Source organism: Arvicola amphibius, chromosome 6 (genome assembly GCF_903992535.2).
Source record: "Arvicola amphibius chromosome 6, mArvAmp1.2, whole genome shotgun sequence".
NCBI classification, from domain to species: Eukaryota; Metazoa; Chordata; class Mammalia; order Rodentia; family Cricetidae; genus Arvicola; species Arvicola amphibius.
The window spans coordinates 132,093,184-132,112,087 of record NC_052052.2 but is presented as its reverse complement, the minus strand read 5'-3'; the positions used below and the strand labels follow the sequence as shown (position 1 = coordinate 132,112,087).

The following is an 18,904-nucleotide window of genomic DNA, read 5'->3' as shown; positions in this document are numbered from 1 at the left end:
ATTTTTGTGGTTCATAATCTTCCAGTCTTGGGTATTTTGATCTGCAACACAACTGGGTTAAAAAAAAAAAAAAGACAGGCACAACAGAATTTTGTGGTTTAATGGAAATGGTATATTAAAGATTGGGTCCAGATAAAATACCAAGGGATCAGCTGACTCTACAAGCTAACTTATTAGCAGGGACCGAGTGACCTATACTGTCTGGCTCCTTCTGTGGCTTAGGGTCCAGGACTCAGAGGTGTGCCCACTGATGACTCTGTAAAACTGTAATCATGGGTACACTGGGCATGGCCGCCATCTGGTCACTTTGTGGCACTCTTCTGATCTAGATTGAGCATAAACAATCTACACAACAGGCCCTGCATAGTTAGGACCATGCTGACCACCCCTGCCACCACATCAGGCTACGTCTTTACTGTCTCCTCTGCCACTGCCGACAGCCTGGACACCTAGTCAGTGTGGCGACAGAATGAATGGACAATCCAAGGATCCCTGTGTGCAGACAAGGACCAACTGAACAACAACAACCGAAACCAACAACTGAACCTACGACAACTGAAAGGTTCTGTTGACCTTACAGGTCCGGACACTTGCCTTGGGGGGAAAGGTAGAGCAGTCAAGGGTGTTGCTTGGAACGAGCTTCCTTATCCAAGAGGCCACGATGTGTTTCTTCGCCCCATCCCTCTACACACACAGAAACGATCCCTAGAGTTTTCCCACTGTTTCAATGGAACTCAAAAGGGAATCCTTTCACCTGTGAGCGGTGACATTTATCCTTTCGGCTGTTCATAGCTCAGGAATAAATAATTTATTAGGTCTCTGCTTAGAGAAACAGAGAAATTCCTAGAACTGAGAAAAGGATAAGTCCCTGCTGGTCGCTCAAACTTCCGCTTTTCTTTTGCTGTCCGGCAAACTCAGTTGTAAGCAGTCACCAAAGAAGGAACCTCCCCACCCAGGCTGGGCCTGCCAGGACGACACTCCCCTTCCGCGTACTATAAGAGCTGCAGCTGGGCCTGGGCGCTTCTTCCTAGAACTGCAGCAGCTGGTACTGCTACGCCACAGGTAAGGCCGGCGGGTGGCATCGTAGGGAGGCGATTTGCAGGAGACGCCAGACTTCCTGCTCCCTGCTCCCTGCTCCCTGCGCAGAATGCTCACCCAAGCTGATCAGGGAATGCTTCCTGGATCCCCAGCGCCACCTCACGCCCGGACTAGAGGGAGGACGATCCCAGTCAGAATCACCCCCCCCCCCCCCGCCCCGCAGCTCCCTTTTTAGACCTTAAGCTAAGGGACAGTGCCCAGCAGCCGCGCCGGGTCAATCCTGTCTGCAGGGAGGCTCGGAGAGGAGCAAGTGAGATCTTAGATCCTCAATAATAAGAACTGGATTTTGGCCCTGGTTGCTAAGTATCCACGGCGCCTGTGATTGGCCCGTACTTGAACAAACAAGCTTTGAGTGGAGAGACCCAGGTTAGCAGATGGCCCCCCCCAAGCAGCACTTACCCACTGTAGGCATCAGATGTTTGCAAAAGGGACTCCAGAGAGTCCTCTTCCCTGTCGCCTACGGTCTGACTCTGGGAGAGAGGGTTTCTCAAGACTTGCATATCCCACTCCAACCGAGATTGCAGGCTGGAACTCAGGCATGGAGACTTGACCCCCTAAAATGATATCATTGTCATCTTTACCAGAATCTGCTTGTATGCATATTTTCTGGATTCATTGTCCAGGTGAACAAGGACTTGACTAACACAGGAAGAGAGAGCTCCATACAGAAGGCTATGTAATGGGGGGGAAGGGGGTGCCAAGCTCACTGTCTGGAAGCTTAGAGTCATAAGACACCCTGGGCTCCGGGTCTGTGTCACAGCTGAAGTCTAGCCCCCATTTTGTGTGCCTGGGAAAGTATCCTTGTCCTCTTGAGAAAGATAAGACTGGACAGGTTGGGACTGGGCGGGATGGGGAGCCTGGGAGATACTAAGTTACAGGGTCTTAGGGGTGGTTGGCAAAGTTAAGGGAGATGGTCTTGCGGGCGCAGTAGTTGGGAATGCTGATGTCGGGCCCCGCGTTGCAGCCTTCACCATGGAGCAGCTGAGCACAGCCAACACCCTCTTTGCCTTGGAGCTGTTCCGCACCCTGACAGAAAACAACTCCACGGGGAACATCTTCGTCTCACCCTTCAGCATTTCCTCTGCCTTGGCCATGGTCTTTCTGGGGACCAAAGGCGACACTGCAGCCCAGCTCTCTAAGGTGAGCAGAAGCAAAGCTGGCCAGCTCTCTCTCTAACTCCCTGTGAACAGCCGAACAGCCGAACAGCCGTGCCTCTGAGCTTTCCTGGTGTTTTCCAAACCATGTCGAACTGGGTTCAGTAGCTGCTCGGGGTGCAGTCAGACTTTCTGGAAAGCCCCTCCGAGAACAAGATCAGCTGGTCATTCTCTATCAGCTTTAACTCCGCATAGAGCGCTCTTTCTGTTCAGTTGGTGGCATAGCAGGAACAAAGACAATACCTGCAGGCTTGATGCTCCTCTTCCCAGGAGTGAGTAAGCCCCCTACCTCCTCAGAGCAGGCTTCTCCCATCTTCATTTTGCATGGAAACACCATTGCTCATTTATCGAGCCTGAAAGACAGTGTAACCTGCAAGCGTGAGAGATACGGGAACATGCTCCAGAAGGCAGGATGGTGGTGGTGCCTGTTTGTAGAGACAAGGTAAAAAATAGCCAGCCATCTGTCTGTGTTCCCAGGGTTAACCCTGTGACTCTCTCCAGCTTCCTTTGACTGGCCATGGTTCTGTGGAAGGATTGGAGAGTCCTTGTGGCCTGGCGAAAGGAATCAACACTCCCCTACCATGCAGGCGCACACACACACACACACACACACACACACACACACACACGCGCGCGCGCGCGCGCACGCACACACACACATACACACACACAGGAGACAGCAGGTCACCTTTGTCTCCCTTCCTGAAGCTTCCTAGTCTTCCTTAATGTGTGTTGAGGGGACTTCTGCTCTTGTTAATTCTGAGAGGGAATTCTGCCACCTTTGGAAGCCTAGACAGGGATGGGGAAGGGGGTTCCTAACTAAACCTGCCTGGTTACTCTGCACCTGCGGCTAGGTACCCCTCACAGGAAACATTCACTTCAATGTTGTGGGCTTTACAGGACTACAACTTCAGGAACAAATAGTCTCAAGACCTCTTCTTCCACATTTCATTCCAGTAGGTGCATCCCTGTAGCAAGCACTGCATACCTCAGTGAGTAGCATGAACTGTGGACCCTATGTGCCTTTTGTCCTTTGTGCCATAGAGTGAGTAACCAGCCCAGGCCTCATAAAACCATAAAGGGCCCATTGATTGGCCCCTAATAGATGAGAAATTACACTCTCGCCAGAATAAACTTAAGGAAGTTATTTTTCGAGTGAGTTGTGGACTCTAGTAAGACAACAAAAGAAAAAGGCCCCAGTCAGTCTTACCTTTTGGGTCTCACTTATTTTCAATATTTCTGAGATTTATTTTTAGCAGAATTGTATATGCCCCATAATATATACATGATCATACCATTTAATCTTTTGGGGGGGAAAATCAGATATAAATATTTAGTGTGTTAACCATTCATATTTGTGAAACTATTAAAAATTATTTAGAAGCCAAGTTTAATATAATTATTAGGTCTCACTGAGCCATATATTTCTGGTTCGCTTTTGTTTGCTCTCCAGATGACACATTAATAAAACACTAGGTTAGAGCTAATCAGCATTAAGAAAAAATAATAATTTGATGGAAGCAGACATCAAGGAATCATTTTATAACTTCAAAATCAGTGATTGTATAAATAATGTTTTCTTTACTTTAGGCCTTTCATTTCGATGCCGTTGAGGACGTTCATTCAGGGTTTCAAAGCCTGAATGCTGAAGTGAGCAAGCGTGGGGCTTCCCACACTCTGAAACTTGCTAACAGACTGTATGGAGAGAAAACCTACGATTTCCTTCCCGTAAGTACAGAGCACGTCACATTCTGAAACCTCCTAAAGGGATACAGACTCTTCCCATCACAGCCATGTTGCAGGTCATTCATAAAACCACAGAGAATGCAGGTGGAGTTTGCATCTTACAGTCTTTCTAACAAAAAGATCCTTCCTCCATACTTTATTAAAACAAGAGCAGTATTGAAGTGACTCAGTGGGTAAGAGAGCTTCCCGTGCAAGCATGAGAACCTGAGTTTTGATCCCGGTACCCATAAAAGATGCCAGACATAGCCTCATACTCTCCTGCCATCCCAGAACTGTGGGGAATGAAACTAGGTGGATCATGGGCTTGGGGCCACCACCCTAGCCAGGCTCAGGAAGAGACCTTGATTCAAAGGAATAAGGCAGAGCGTAAGACCAGGACACCCGATAACTTCTCTTGCCTCCACAAATGCACAGGTATGCATGCCCATATACACTTATGTACACACGCATACACTCCACAGATGCACAGGTATGCACACCATACACACACACATGTACACACACACACACACACACACACACACACCATACACATGCATACACACACAAAGCAAAAGCAGACCTGAAAAGCCACTAGAAGTATAACCAACATTTGCTGGCTTATGAAGCATTGATATAAGATTCAAAAAGAATTAGTAACCTTTGTATTAACATCAGAAATGTTAAATAAAGAGCTACATTTACCACTACTCCACCATAACCTTAAAAAAATGGTTAGGACAGTAAATTTAGTGTTATGCATTTTTCAACACAACAAAAAAGTACAAAGGTTATATTTTAATGAAACTTTTAAAATTTTGTGACTTTTCTTTTCAGGATTTTAGGAAACTTCTTTAGGGAATAGAAGTTATTCATAGCCCTTTCTTTTTTAAAAAAAAATAGGAGTTCTTGGCTTCAACTCAGAAAATGTACGGTGCTGACCTGGCCCCGGTGGATTTCCAGCATGCCTCTGACGATGCAAGGAAGACCATAAACAAGTGGGTCAAAGATCAAACCGAAGGTAAGAGACTGTGCTGCGCTGGCTCTGTTAGTCAGCTTCCCCTTGCTGTTGCTCATATCCGTCACAATCAGCTTCAGAGAAAAAAAAGACTGATTTGGACTCACAGTTTTGGTGGTTTCCGTCTGTAACCAATTGACCCTATTGATTTGGTCCTATGAAAATACAGTGCCTTGTGGTGAGATAACATGGCAGAGGAGGCCCGTTCACCTCACTGGTGAATAAAAAGGAAGAGGGAGAGACCAGTGTCTTACCGTTATTTTTAATAGGAGCAGAATGGGATTGATGATGAAGACCTACAATCCCAGCACTTGGAAGGCTGAGGCAAGAGGACTGCTTTTAGGACATATGGCAGGACCCTCTTTAAAAAGAAAATACAAAAAGAAAAACCCTGTCTAGGTCCCACATCTTAAAGGTTCTGCTGCCTTTCAATGCTGTATGGATCAGGGGCCAAACCTTTAAAACAGGGGCATTTGGGGAGCCCTTCGGAACCATGGCAGAGCTATTGTGCATAGATTCTTACTCCCCCTTCCACTCTCTCACTGGCATCTCCTTCTTTCTCCCTCAACTTCCCAACTCTTTTGAGTTATGGGCACTGGCGCTCTCTAGTATAAGGGAGAGAACTTCAGATGTTAGAAATTTATCAGTGGAGAGATTTAATGGAAGCAGTTGAGTACCTATGGGTTCCCCCAAACTACAATGTAAAGTTAAAATCAACATTGAAATGCAGAATAAAATTAATAAAAATGCCTCTCCCAAAGTGTTTCATGCTTGTATTGAAAGAAATGGGTTGTGAAACCTTACGGAACATATGAAATCAGTATTTAGAAACTGTTGAATTTGTAATAGTTTCAGCCAGCATCTTGTCCTACAGTAACTCCAGGTAGTGAGTCGGGAGTGACTCACACTCTGGGCCCAATTCTGCTTGGTAATGGATCTCTCTTCAGTCTTGCTACTGTGTGAGTCAGCACCCAGGGGAGCCCGTCCCTTCCCACCCAGCAGTGTGCCAGGCTGTGGGGAGAATGGCTTCTGTTTCAATAGACTTATCCACTGGCTAAGTCTCGTCTCTTAGAGATTTGTTAAAAAAAAACCCTTTTCATGAGAGCAGGCTTCTACTTAGCAGATTTGAAGACATCATTTGTCAGTGACTACAAACATTTCCACTAAGGAATTTTGTTTGTTTTCTGTAAAGAAGCAATCATTCACAAAATAAGGGTCATTGTCTCTACCCAGGAAAGAAGAATGTTCTGATTGTAAACCTTTGAAGACATTTGACTTATTTTAGTGATTTTATTTTTCTGGTTCAAGGGATGGAACCTTAGGACATGCTAGACACAAGCTCTCTCAGTGAGACTTGTGGGCCTTACAAATTGGCTTATTTCAAATAAAAATGGGACAAGTGCCTAACTTAACACCGAGTTAAAGCAAAATAAAGTGTAAGTTCTATGCCTGAATCACACTTTCCAGCTAATAAATTATCAGTTCAAGTTTGGAATTCCAATGCGGAGCTTTAAAAAAAGCTGACTTTATCTTTTCAGGGAAAATTCCAGAACTGCTAGCTGCAGGTGTGGTTGACAGTATGACCAAACTTGTGCTGGTGAATGCCATCTACTTCAAGGGACTGTGGAAGGACAAATTCAAGAAGCGGGACACAACCGATGCTCCATTCCGACTGAATAAGGTCAGGTGACATTATCATCCTGGATTGTTCTTGTTTGCATGTGTGTGAGTGCCAGGGATATACCATAGGGCCTCTTCATTAAGCCAGGTTGTTACCACTGAGAACTCCTCCCCAAAGCCCCAAATTCCTCTCTTTGAAAGACAAGAAGGAATAATTGGGATGATTTTCTTTTTGTAACCATCCAGAAAGACACGAAAACAGTGAAGATGATGTATCAAAAGAAAAAACTTCCACTCGGGTACATTCAGGATCTGAAGTGCAAGGTGCTGGAGCTGCCTTACCAGGGAGAAGAACTTAGCATGGTCATTCTGCTGCCAGAAGACATCGAGGATGAGTCCACTGGTCTTAAGAAGGTACCTGCTATCGGCATCATGATTCATGGCTCCTTTCACCGTGCTGTGCTTACACTTCCCATACGCTTGCTGTTCATCCATAGATTTTACAGGAAATCTCTTCCAGTTCACCACCGTTTTTGTTAATATAGTCCATCAGAGCTTGCTCCTCTGAGGCCTCATGTTTATACTGTTATCATCATCATCATCACCACCATCATCATCATTATTATTATTACTACTTACTATTTGAAGTATCCAAGTACCTTGCGCTAAGAAAGTGTTCTGTCCCTGAGCCACACTCTCAACCCAGAAGCCTCCAGTGTAAATGTTCAGAATGTCTGCGGCTTTCCATGAGCCATTGTGACAGAGGAACAGCTAAGGATTTAAAGGAAAAAGGAACAATGATGAGTGGTCCCTCACAGAAAGTCTCTCGAAGTAACTTGAAAGAAAAGTATAGTAAGAAGTGATTACACCTTTGGGGATTGGGTGTCTCCTGACAGGGTTAGAAGTAGACACAATTGTGAAGATTACAGTTTTCCCTCAGAAATCCTAGGCCACCGTGTGTCTTAGCTCTTGTTCCTTTCCAGCCTACTCTGGCAATCAGGAAGGATCAGGGGTCATTTCTCAAGTACAGAGTAGGTACTGACTACTGACACTATGAATGTGGTCCTTTTGTCAGTTGTATTTTCTTTCTGGTGTTTTATTTTATTATAAAATGAGGCTCTAATCTCAAGAAAGAAATGTTCACTATCCGTACAACATCTAGTCCAATAGAGGCACAATAATACTTGATATTTATATGGTACTTAGTCTGTGTCAAACCCTGTAAATACATTGATTTATTCAATAGTCACAACAATGCTACAGAGTTGGTGCCATTAGTATCCTTATTCTATTCCACTCCACTCTCCTCTGTTCTGCTCTACTTGACGCGACTCCACTCCTCTCCAATGGACAAGGTCTTGCTGTGCAGTCTAGGTTGGCCTTAACCTCACAACCTTTCATCAGTGGCTCACAGATGCTGGGATTGTAGCTGTGTGCCCTATGCAATCTTCTCTCCTCGTTTTAAATGAAATAAGTCCCATACATTGTGTTCCTTTTAAAATTTTTATCCGGAAGTTATTAGAGACTACTTCAGCTATAGTGGAGTTTACAGATCACTACAACTTTAGAATGTTTCGGAATAAACAGAAGAAACATCTAAATTTTCCCTTGTGCCATTCAAGCAACTACAATAATAAAAGCTGTGATGGCTTATCAAAGTGATTCAGTGTGATAGGGGTTTAGGAAATCCTGAGTGGATGGAGAAATAGATAAATGGGTGGACTGAATGAAGAGCAGGAGGGAAGAAGAGTTGGGTGGGTGATGGATCGAGAGAGGGATGGATGGGCAGATGAGCAGGAGGGTGGAAGAGTGGCTGACAGACCTGGTGTTGAATGTGTTTGTACTTGGACCCTCAAGAACCTAAAAAAACAGTTCTGCTATATTCCACCAACTGACAGACAAAACTGAGATCTTTTAAGTAGAATCTGTTGGGGCAGAAAGCATGAAGGAAACCGTATGAGCAGTGCCAATTGTGAATCCATTCATTTGAATAGTACCTTATCACAGTAATAAATTAACTTCTTCCTGCCTTACATTAATTCTAGATTGAGGAGCAATTGACTCTGGAAAATCTTCGTGAATGGACCAAGCGTGAGAACTTGGAAAACATTGATGTTCATGTTAAATTGCCCAGATTCAAGCTGGAAGAGAGCTACACACTCAACTCCAACCTCGGCAGCCTGGGAGTGCAGGATCTCTTTAGCAGTAGCAAGGCTGATCTGTCTGGCATGTCAGGATCCAGAGATCTTTACATATCAAAAATCATCCACAAGTCCTTTGTGGAAGTGAATGAGGAGGGAACAGAGGCAGCCGCCGCCACAGGAGGCATCGCTGTGTTCACCATGCTGTTGCCTGAGGAAGAATTCACAGTGGATCACCCATTCCTCTTCTTCATTCGGCACAATCCCACAGCTAACGTGCTCTTCCTTGGCAGAGTTTGTTCCCCATAGAAGAGACTTTAGAGGTACAAGGCAGAGCTTAGAGTTTTATTCCCTGAGATTTCAATGGCGATAATTTCCATTTGTCCTTGCCAATAAAATGTCTACCCAGAAACTAATCTTTAGTTTCCTTTGTATGTTTGACCCTGTTGGCTTTTTATATCTATGACTTTAGGCATGGGTGTCTAAATCAAAATAAATTCAATGGTTGTTTTTAAGTGCAACAAGGTCACTTATTCTTTTCAATAAATCAGGTGTATAATTCTTGACCATAAGGTAACCTATGGAAAAAGACAGTTGTTTCTCAGTTTAGAATTAGAGTAAGGCAAAAGAGAAAGAAAGATTAAACTGGCAAGTAATAATGCATTAATTAAATTAATGAATCCCAAATAACAATTACTATCTAGTTTCCCTTATGCTTTGTGAAATGAGACCACGTTGTTTCTTTTACAGACAGAGTTTTGGAAGCCACAGTTGAAGGCATTCTTGGTTGTTGAAGGGAGGGTTAAAGACAAATACACCATGGGAACAAAGACTACCAAAGGACCCCCTCCTTATGAAGACACATTTGCCTCCTATGATTCCATGCTGTAGGATTAATGACCTTATCAATCAGCTTTTCTGTGTTTTTGACCGCCATTACACAGGTTGCTATGGTGATAGGATGGCTTTGTATAGTGGTGAAGGAAGCTGAACTGGGGACTCTTGGATTGGTATGACCCTTCGTCAGATGGGCTTCTTTGGATGGAGTTTGAGATTCTACATTTTGTTCTTCCCTAAGACTTGATTCATTAGCCTCAGCAAGACAGGTGGTGCCCGTCCTCTTTTCTCTCCCTGGTCTCAGGCAAGCCAAGGCTACATTCACAAGTGCAATTGATGAATGGGGACAATTGGTAGCAATGACTCCATAGTCATAGAACCCAAACTGTAGCAAATCACCAGGAAACTTTTTTCTTCTCCTGCTGTTGGATAATGCTTTTGTATACTGTAATGATTTGCTCTTTATAGATTCATCATCTAAGGTACTTTTTATGGTAATGGGAAGCTAAAACAGTCCTCCAGCAAAACCCAGTGTTTTCATGCTAAGCAGTGTTGATTATACAAAAACAAAATTCCAAGAGTCTAAGTGACTCTGCTCAAATCCTTTTTACCTATGGGGTAACTACAAGTGAGCTGTCAAAAGTCAAACATCCTTTTAAGTCCCAGATCACAGAATAGACTCTGATTCACAATCTGCATGAGAGACACATTTCATTCATGTCATAATAAACCAGTTAGTGAAGCCCTTTAACTAAAACTTCAACCAAATAATATATTCAGCAACAAGATGTTAACAGACTTGAAGGAATTACTTCAAGAGCCAAGAGAAAACTGCAAACCCAGAGGCAAATTTGGCCACCTGTGCCTCAGCAGCACTAATTAGAAGAGGTAAGGAGAACCTAATGGCAGATTGTGTCGCGGTTAAGGCGAAGGGAAACAGAGTTTGGCCTTCCAAGCGTGGAGCCCGGTTTTCCTCCTCTGCTTTTGCATGCCCCCCCCCCCCGCCCCAGAGTGTGCATGAAAAGCTCACAGTGCAGCTGCGCTGCAGCTACCAGACAACCCCAGTTTCCATCCTAGGTCTGGAACTGCTGCCTGTGGGTACATGCAGATGCAAACTACAGGCACCTCTGTGGGGGCAGCAGAGCTAGCCCTAAGCCTCAACTCGTCATTACAACCTACTTTCCAAGTACGGTATCCAGAGTGTAATCAAAGATAACCACTTAAGTGGTGAGCCATGGCAACGTAGACCAAAGCAGCTTAATAAAAAAAGAGAATGGAAATAGTGGAAGACTCCAAACGTTGCAACTTCCCCAACAAGCTAGAGAACAACAGTTTTCAAAGATAAAGTCTATGAAAGCCAAGGTCAAACATTTTAGCAGGCAATTGCCAGTTTGCAAAGGACAAGCAAGTCTGAATGAAAAGAGATTGGAAACCTCAGAGCTTAAAATATAATAATAAATTATGTCCATAGGAAAAAATTAGGTAACAAGAGAAAGAATTTGTGGATTTTAAAATCTGATGAAGCAATCCATTGAAGTTATTAAGGGATTAACTGATTTTAGTTTCTTCTAGAAAGTCAAATATAGTCAATAAACGCCCAAAATCAAAAGCAAGAGTGGGAAAGACAGAAGGAATGATAAGCATCCCCAAGAGTTAGGCTAAAGATGCTTGGAGAGGGGGAGGGGCACAGAGCAGAATAGTACATACAAAAGCAAACATTTGGGCCGGGGAGATGGCTCAGTTACAAGCATGAAAACCTGAGTGTGGCTCAACAGCACCCACATAAAAACCCTGCATGGAGGAGTGTGTCTGTAACTTCAGCACTCTGCCGAGGGAGGAGAGAGACAGTAGATCCCTGAAGACAATTGGCTAGTCAGCCTAGCCAGTCAGTGGGGCCCAAGTGAAGTGGGAGATAATGTTCAAAACACAAGGCAGATAGTGATGAGTTGTGGTCCCCAGTGTGCATACACTGTAGATGTATTGTACTTTGTGTCACCAACTCACAAATAATGACACAAAGACTTCTTTCTAATTATGAAAACCTGGCCTTACCTTAGGCTTGTTTCGGACTAACTCTTATAGCTTAAATTAACCCATTTCTATTAATCTACATTCTATCATGTACTGCCCATCCTGATTCTTCTGTGTCTCTGTCATGTGCTAGATCCCTCCCCCTACTTCCTCTCTCTGCCCGGAAATCCCATCAATACCTCCTGCCACACTATTGACTGTTCAGCTTTTTCACAGTCACTAGACCTTCACACAGTGTACAGATATCCCACGACAATACACAATCACATGCACACATGCACACATGTGTAGACACATCCACACCCACACAGGTGTACATCCACACATACATATGTCCCCCATACATATGCACAAAAGAACAAAAGCTAGCATTCAAAATGCTTGTTCCAAACAAGATGAAAGGCATCAGTGCATACCCTGAACCCTAGCAGGGGAAACAAAACAAGTCTGTATCAAATGCGAGGAAAACTGCAGGAATCCTAAGACAAAGGTCATAAAAATGATTCAATAAGAGGGTCTAGAGACAGGGAAGCTGCACTGACAACACACAGCCACAGGAACTGAGAAAGCCAGGCCAAAGAGAATTCTTCCAATTTGCTAGGAAAAGCAAACTCGAAATCGTACCAGCTTTAACGTAGTCCATATTTGAGAAAAATATCCTTCAAGATACATCCAGATAAACAAAAACTAAGTGCATTGATTAAGCAGATTTTGCCTTTCTTTTTTTTTTTTTTTTTTTTTTGGTTTTTCAAGACAGGGTTTCTCTGCAGCTTTTTTAGAGCCTGTCCTGGATCTAGCTCTTGTAGACCAGGCTGGCCTCGAACTCACAGAGATCCGCCTGCCTCTGCCTCCCGAGTGCTGGGATTAAAGGCGTGCGCCACCACTGCCTGGCTCAGATTTTGCCTTTCAACCACTCCGAGGAATAGTCTTTATGCACAAGGAATGTTGGAGTTGAAAGAAGAAAAGAAAGAACAAGGAAACTGCATATATGTTAAATTTAAACAAATACGAACCACATAGAACAATAGCAATAGTGTCTAAAGAGTTTTCAATGTATATAGAATTAAAATAAATGATAATCCGGGCTTGGAGGCTTATGACTTTAGTTCTAGGACCCAGGATGCTGGTGTTAGAGGATTATTTGAACTCATGTGTTTGAGGCTAGCTGGTGCAACATCACACCACTATTTAAACTATAATTCTAAATAAATAAAAGTAAATAATAATGTAGAAGTCATAGGGTGGGGGATGGAGTTTAATGCTCCATGATCCTTCAGCTAGAGGTATAGTTCAGTCTCTAGCATCTCCTTCCCTTAGAGAGAAGTTTCCAAGGTCGTTGCATTGTCTGGGAAGATAAGCCAGGGATGCATGCTGAAATGCCCAAAGTCTGTAAGAACAGTAAAATGATTTGACAGCTTCTAAATTAAACCAAAGAAAAATAAAGAATGCATAATCAATCCAATGAAGGCAAGAACGAGGGAAGAAATCAAGATACAACAGACATGAGAAACAACAAGATGAGGCGTAAAACTAGGTATTTAAGTAATTACTCAATGCAATGTAAATGACTAAATGTTTTAGTTAAGAGACAACGGTGGTCAGTCTGGTTTAAAACATACAATATTTAGAGGAAACACGATCTGAAAGAAAAAAGATTCTTTTTATAGATAGGTTTGAGTAGCTAAGGTTCTTTGCAGGCTCATGCGTTAAACATGTTGTCTGTTGGCTCTATTTAGGGAAGTTCTGGAAACTTTAGAGGTGAGGACGAGCAGAAGTAAATAGATCACTGGGCGCAGCTGTGAAGGGATCTTATCTAGGTCCCTCTCTGTCTCTCTCTGCTTCTCATTTGTCCAGAAGTAAAGCAAAGTTTCCACCATGTTCCATCCACCCCCACAGCCATGATGTAGTGCCAGGCTCCTGGGCTAAGCAACCAGAAAGTGAAACCTCCGAAGTCGTCAGCTCACCCATCTTTCTGCCATTAAGTTGCCTCTTGGGTTTAGCTGCGACAATGAGAAAACTAACTTCTGACCGGGACTGGGCCGTCTAGTAAAGCTCCCCCAATTTGGTTGAACTGTGGCAGTTCCAGTAACTGTAGTTATTTGGTTTCTGGAGTCCCTTTTTCTGTAGGTTCTTGCCTTCCTGCCCCAGGGGCCCCAAGTAATGATCAACCAGAAAAAAAGTTTATCAATTACGGTGTACTCTCTCTCTCTCATCTCCAATGGGACCAACCTGGGGTCAAAACCAGAAACACTTCAATCTAGCCCTACCTCTTTCTTTAGTGAAGGACCCTTACTCCTTTACTCAGAGGACTCTGTCCTCGGCGTCCAGCTATGCTGCTATCTGTTTTGTCCATCTAAGATGTTCATATCTCTTCCAATGTCAATGCAAAGGACAATCTTCCTCTGCCCCTTAAACTCCAAACTGGAAACATTTCACGGATGAACACGCCATGCAAACACTAACCATAGAGACAGATGTAGCTATATTAGTACTAAGCAAAAATAACTTTTTCCTATGCTAGAAATAGACATTTTATAAGAAAAAGATTCAGTGCCCTAGAAATATATAAAGCTTTTGAATTTGGATTCACTCAGTAACATTCCCTCAAAATGAAAGAGCAAAAGTAGAAAGAAGTTAAAGGAGAAATGTGTACGCACAATGAGAAAAGGATGCATGTGTTTAGGAATTAATAATTGATAATCGAGTAAATTCATATGGTCTAGCTAATACAGTAACTCAAAAATATAGAATTATTTTATAAAGGAAGAAGAAACTTCATAATATTTTAGACTATTATTTTAGAAAATTAAAGTTATTAGTATTGAAAGGAGTTCAGTAAGACAGCTGATTCAGCTTACAAAACTAATTTTTATGTCCATATAATCTTAATGCTTAAGTTTTTAAAAACACCATAAAAAGTAAATCAGATACTCTAGTATCCAAGAATAAGTCCAATAAAAAGATGTTATATATAAAAACTATATAAAAAATCTACAAGCATCAATGAGAGAAATATGAAGATGTAACTAAATAGAGAGGTACACTGTGGTCATGACTCAGTGATTTTAAATTTGTATTATTTTATTCGTGTGTGTGTGTGTGTGCATGCCCATGTGCGCATGTCCATGTGTGTGAATGCATTCTTGCCTGTGTGTGTATGTGCATGTGGAGGTCAAATTTTCTGAGAAACTGCCATGCTGATTTCCAAAGTGGTTAAACATCATTGTTGTGTCCATTCCAAATTCTTTTCTACTTAAAAGAAAATCATGTCATGGTGCCCTGGAAGTCTCATCTGAACAGACCTTTATTTCCTGTTTAGGGTGAGAGAAATCACTAAAACAGAATAAGAAAAACTTGGAGTGAACCTAGGGCCTGGGACTGATATTTGTATGTCTATTGAGTATCAACCCTGACATCATAACTTGGCTGCTATAGTGCTCATTCCAGGGAGGAGCTTGGAAGAGAATGGGGGCATGCGTCTCCAAGCTCTGAGGTGCAGAAACCAACCTGACTCCACATTTGGAATTGTATCCGTGATACAATTCAGCAGTCTGCCTCCTTCCGATATCTCTGGCAAAGCTCCCCAAAATCTCTACAGTCAACAAAAACAACAGCAACAACAAAAGACTGTTCATCTGGCACTAGGTATGTAGCTCGGCGGTAGAGTCGAAACTTAGCACGCCCAGGCCCCGGATTAACCCTCCAGCACTGAAATAAACAGTAAACCAATGAGTGAAGAATGAGTACCCGAAATATAAAAGAATGTCTACACCTGAACTCTCAGGGCCCTCTTGCTCTGTGTTAAAGGCGACAGCACTACTGAAATGTCAGGAACACGAACACAGAGGCGTGAGGAGAGAGGGAGTGTCGTGCAGGGAATGGTCCCAACGGTAACCTCCAGTGTGCGATCTTACATACTTGAGTAGACGAGTGCAGGAGAGGGTGCAGGAGAGTACGAACTGCAAGAGCAATCAGATGTTACTGAACGAGGTTTTCAAAGTATGCTTGCACCAGCCCTTCCTTCATTTTGTAGGCAGTTATGCCAGATCCTATTGAGACTTCCTTGCAACAGAAAAGATGACTTCCCTGTATTTTAAAAATGTAAATATTTTAACATTGCATGATACTTTTAAGAGTCAGATTTAAAAGAACAAAGATGTACCACAAATTTCAGTTTTCTTTGTAGAATATCATGTTAGTTTCAAATATTTAAGAAATTAAGTAAGATTCCCCTCCCCCACTTCCAATAAACCTTTTTCTTCCTTTCTCCTTCTCTTGGTGTTTTGAGACAGAGTCTTGCTACACATCCTAGACTGACCTCAAACTTACAGTTCTCCTCCTCCAACCTTCCGTGTGCTTATATTTCATGCTTATGCCACTAGGTCAGCTACCTACATGTTTTATATTAAGATAATACAGGAAATATTAGGAATAGTTACCCGATCTCATTAAGTGTGTGTGTGTGTGTGTGTGTGTGTGTGTGTGTGTGTGCTTTTGATAGTGGAGGTTCCTAGGTGTACAGGGGTTCATGTGTGTTTGGATGTGGATGTATGCAGTGTACATGTGTGGGTGAAGGCCAGAGGACAAACTTGGGCATCATTCTCTAGGAACCAACCTCCCTTTTAAAGATAGTGTCTTTCCCTGGCCTGGAACTTGCCAAGTAAGTTAAGCTAATGGGGTCAGCAAGCCCCAAGGATCTGCCAGTCTCCACCTCCTGAGAGAGGGGATTAGGGGTGCCAACCACCATGCCTGGAATTTTTAATTCCACTTGATTTTTAATGGGTTCTGGGCATCAAACTCAGGTCCTTGTGGGGCAAGGAAAATACTTTACCAACTAAACCGTATTCCCAGGCACCACCAATTGCTTTTGTGTTTAGTTACTAAAACAGCTCTCTGGTAACTAATTTGGCTCTCCGGTTGCATTGCCTCACAACAACTCTAATGTGGGGAGCGGTGCCTTTAAATCTTCCGTATGGAGTGCCAACATTCTAGGAAGCTTAACCCCCTACATAATCTAGTGAACGCGCTGTCTAAATGTCATTGTGTATTTCCTTCTGCTCTCGCAAATACTTGCGGCTAGGTACTGGCTCACTGTTCCTGAGGCTGGAAGCAAAAGCCATGCTGTCAACCTCCATTCTAGGTGAGATCCCTAGCATGCAGCAAAACCTGCGGCAGAGACACCATTCTCCCCAGATTAACCCATAAGTCCATTGTTATCTCCGATCAGAATTCCAATTCACCAAGCCAATGCTTTGGTTTCTCTGAAGGGTAAACAAGTAATAGAGGAAAGGGGAGTGGCTTGCCCTCCAGTCTTCAAACAGTCAGACAGAAATGAAAAAGTGACAAGCTGATATAAAAGGCCTGCCTTCAGCGGCAAATCCAGGAGAGAACGTGGGAGTTTGGTGTATGATTGAGGTGGTACCTAGAATCTGGGAAAACAGCAGGACCTAGTAGATGTTTGTAAATTATCTGTTCTCTGGGGGATAAACCAGTCTCACTTCACAGCCGGAAAAAATTTTAAACTGATTAAAAAGTTACATCTAAAAACCAAACTTCTGCGTGCAAAAGTACTGGAATAAATATCAATGTGCTGGTCTTCTGGAAAAGGGAACTTCAACTGAGCAAATGTTCCCCCTGAGATTGGCCTAGAGGCAAGTCTGTGGGGCATTTTCTTGATTACCGATTGATGTGGGAGAGCCCATCCCACTCTGGCTGGTGCCATCCTGAGCATGCGGTCTTTGGTAGTATAAGAAAACGGGCTGAGCAAGCCAAGGATAAGAAGCCAGTTATCAGCATTCCTCTGTGGTCTCTGCTTCAGTTCTTGCTCAAGGTCCCTGCCTTGACTTCCCTCAGTGAAGGACTGTGATCAGGACCTGTAAGCCAAGATTCTATTGGTCATGGTCTTTATCAGAGCAAATAGGAAGTAACTGAGACAATTAGAGAATGTATTTAATATCTCTGAAGACTCTGAAACACGACAAAAGATGCAGGAAGTCAAAATCTAAGACGTAGGTAGAAGTTTACTTGTCTGATTCTTTAAAAATTTCTGCCAACATAACACATGAGTAGAATCCCTAAGATATGTGACTAGGAAAGATGCTCACCGTGGCCATCCATCAGGGGTAAAAAGTTGATTAGATTGCTTCTCGGCAGCCACAAAACTCTATGCTTCTGTGAGGCCTAGGAGGCTCGAGATCCAAATGGAATATGCTTTGTCCAGCTATCCATTCAACAGACAGAAGAGAACCTAATACAAATCCCGTCTTGCCATGCGTAGCTCCTAAGGACTAAATTATCAATTAGACACAGTGAATTCTTGGCAAGACAGCTATTTGGGAAGACAGACCCTACCATCAACTACTGCACTAAGAGCACAGTGCAGAACAGGGTCCCAAGAGATGAGTCTTGGAACTGACCTCCGCCTGTCATTGTACAGTTCTTTTTGATAATGTTTCTTTTGATCAATCATTTCAAGCAGCAGCTTTTCCAAATAAAGGCTGTCTTTGTCTTATAAACTGTATAAAACTCTTTTTTAAACATTGTCAACTGCAGTGGCCACAGATGTCTTTGGGCTCACAGGCATGCATTAGGGGAACCTAGAATGGTAAGCACAAGGAGTTGTTCCTTCAAGTGAAGAAATGTGAAACCTGTTTTCTGCCTAGAAGGCTGGAGCGGATGTCCTTTCTAGCCTGGGGACTTGTGTGCAATCTTTGTGGCCAGAGACTTTCCCAAACTGGATCCTCTGAGACCCTTCTCAGAAACTTGATTTTCTCAGTCAATCTATAGAATCTATCTTTAGGGAAGACAGTATGTGTACTTTACAAAGAGTCTCTCTGTAGTCACATCTGATTTTACTAGCTTACTTATCTCCTTAGAGAGATTCAGGTACGTTTTGTTGTACACATGAGACTGAGTTAATCATCGCAAGAATCAAAGTTTTCTCCATGTTGTGTTGAGTTTAAATACTCCTGAAATAAACACTTGCTTTCAAACTCCCCAAGTTTGAACCAACTCTAGCTACTTAATTGTGTTGCCTTGAACTTCCTTCTTTCCTCTGGTAACTTGTCTCTCTGCTGCCCATGAAGCTCACAGAGGCCCCCACAATCAATGATTTGATAAATGAGATTGTCTGCAAGCTGACTAGTACTTTATGCTCAGTATAGTTATGTGAGACAGCTCAAAGATGACTCAGAGAGAACACACTTGTGTACTTGGCCCCCAACCAAGGATGTCACCTTTCGGCACTCTGAAGGCTACAAATCCCATCTAGAAACCATCAA

The 18,904-nt window shown here is 43.1% G+C and overlaps 1 protein-coding gene across 1 annotated transcript; it reads left to right on the top strand.

Annotated features, from left to right (window-relative positions):
- Positions 1-919: 919 nt before the first annotated feature.
- Serpinb1 (serpin family B member 1) lies at positions 920-9,172 on the top strand. The gene is made up of 7 exons (XM_038334479.1): positions 920-1,062; positions 2,063-2,238; positions 3,843-3,980; positions 4,881-4,998; positions 6,534-6,676; positions 6,862-7,029; positions 8,661-9,172. The coding sequence occupies exons 2-7, from the start codon at positions 2,071-2,073 to the stop codon at positions 9,063-9,065; spliced, it is 1,140 nt and encodes a 379-aa protein (XP_038190407.1). The 5' UTR covers positions 920-1,062; positions 2,063-2,070; the 3' UTR covers positions 9,066-9,172.
- Positions 9,173-18,904: the final 9,732 nt, after the last annotated feature.

Bases quoted from the DNA above. Each gene is read 5' to 3' on its own strand.
- Serpinb1 (XM_038334479.1), top strand. From the start codon at position 2,071: ATGGAGCAGCTGAGCACAGCCAACACCCTCTTTGCCTTGGAGCTGTTC. The intron at 2,239-3,842 runs GTGAGCAGAAGC...TCTTTACTTTAG, and splicing joins CTGCAGCCCAGCTCTCTAAG to GCCTTTCATTTCGATGCCGT. The intron at 4,999-6,533 runs GTAAGAGACTGT...TTATCTTTTCAG, and splicing joins GGTCAAAGATCAAACCGAAG to GGAAAATTCCAGAACTGCTA.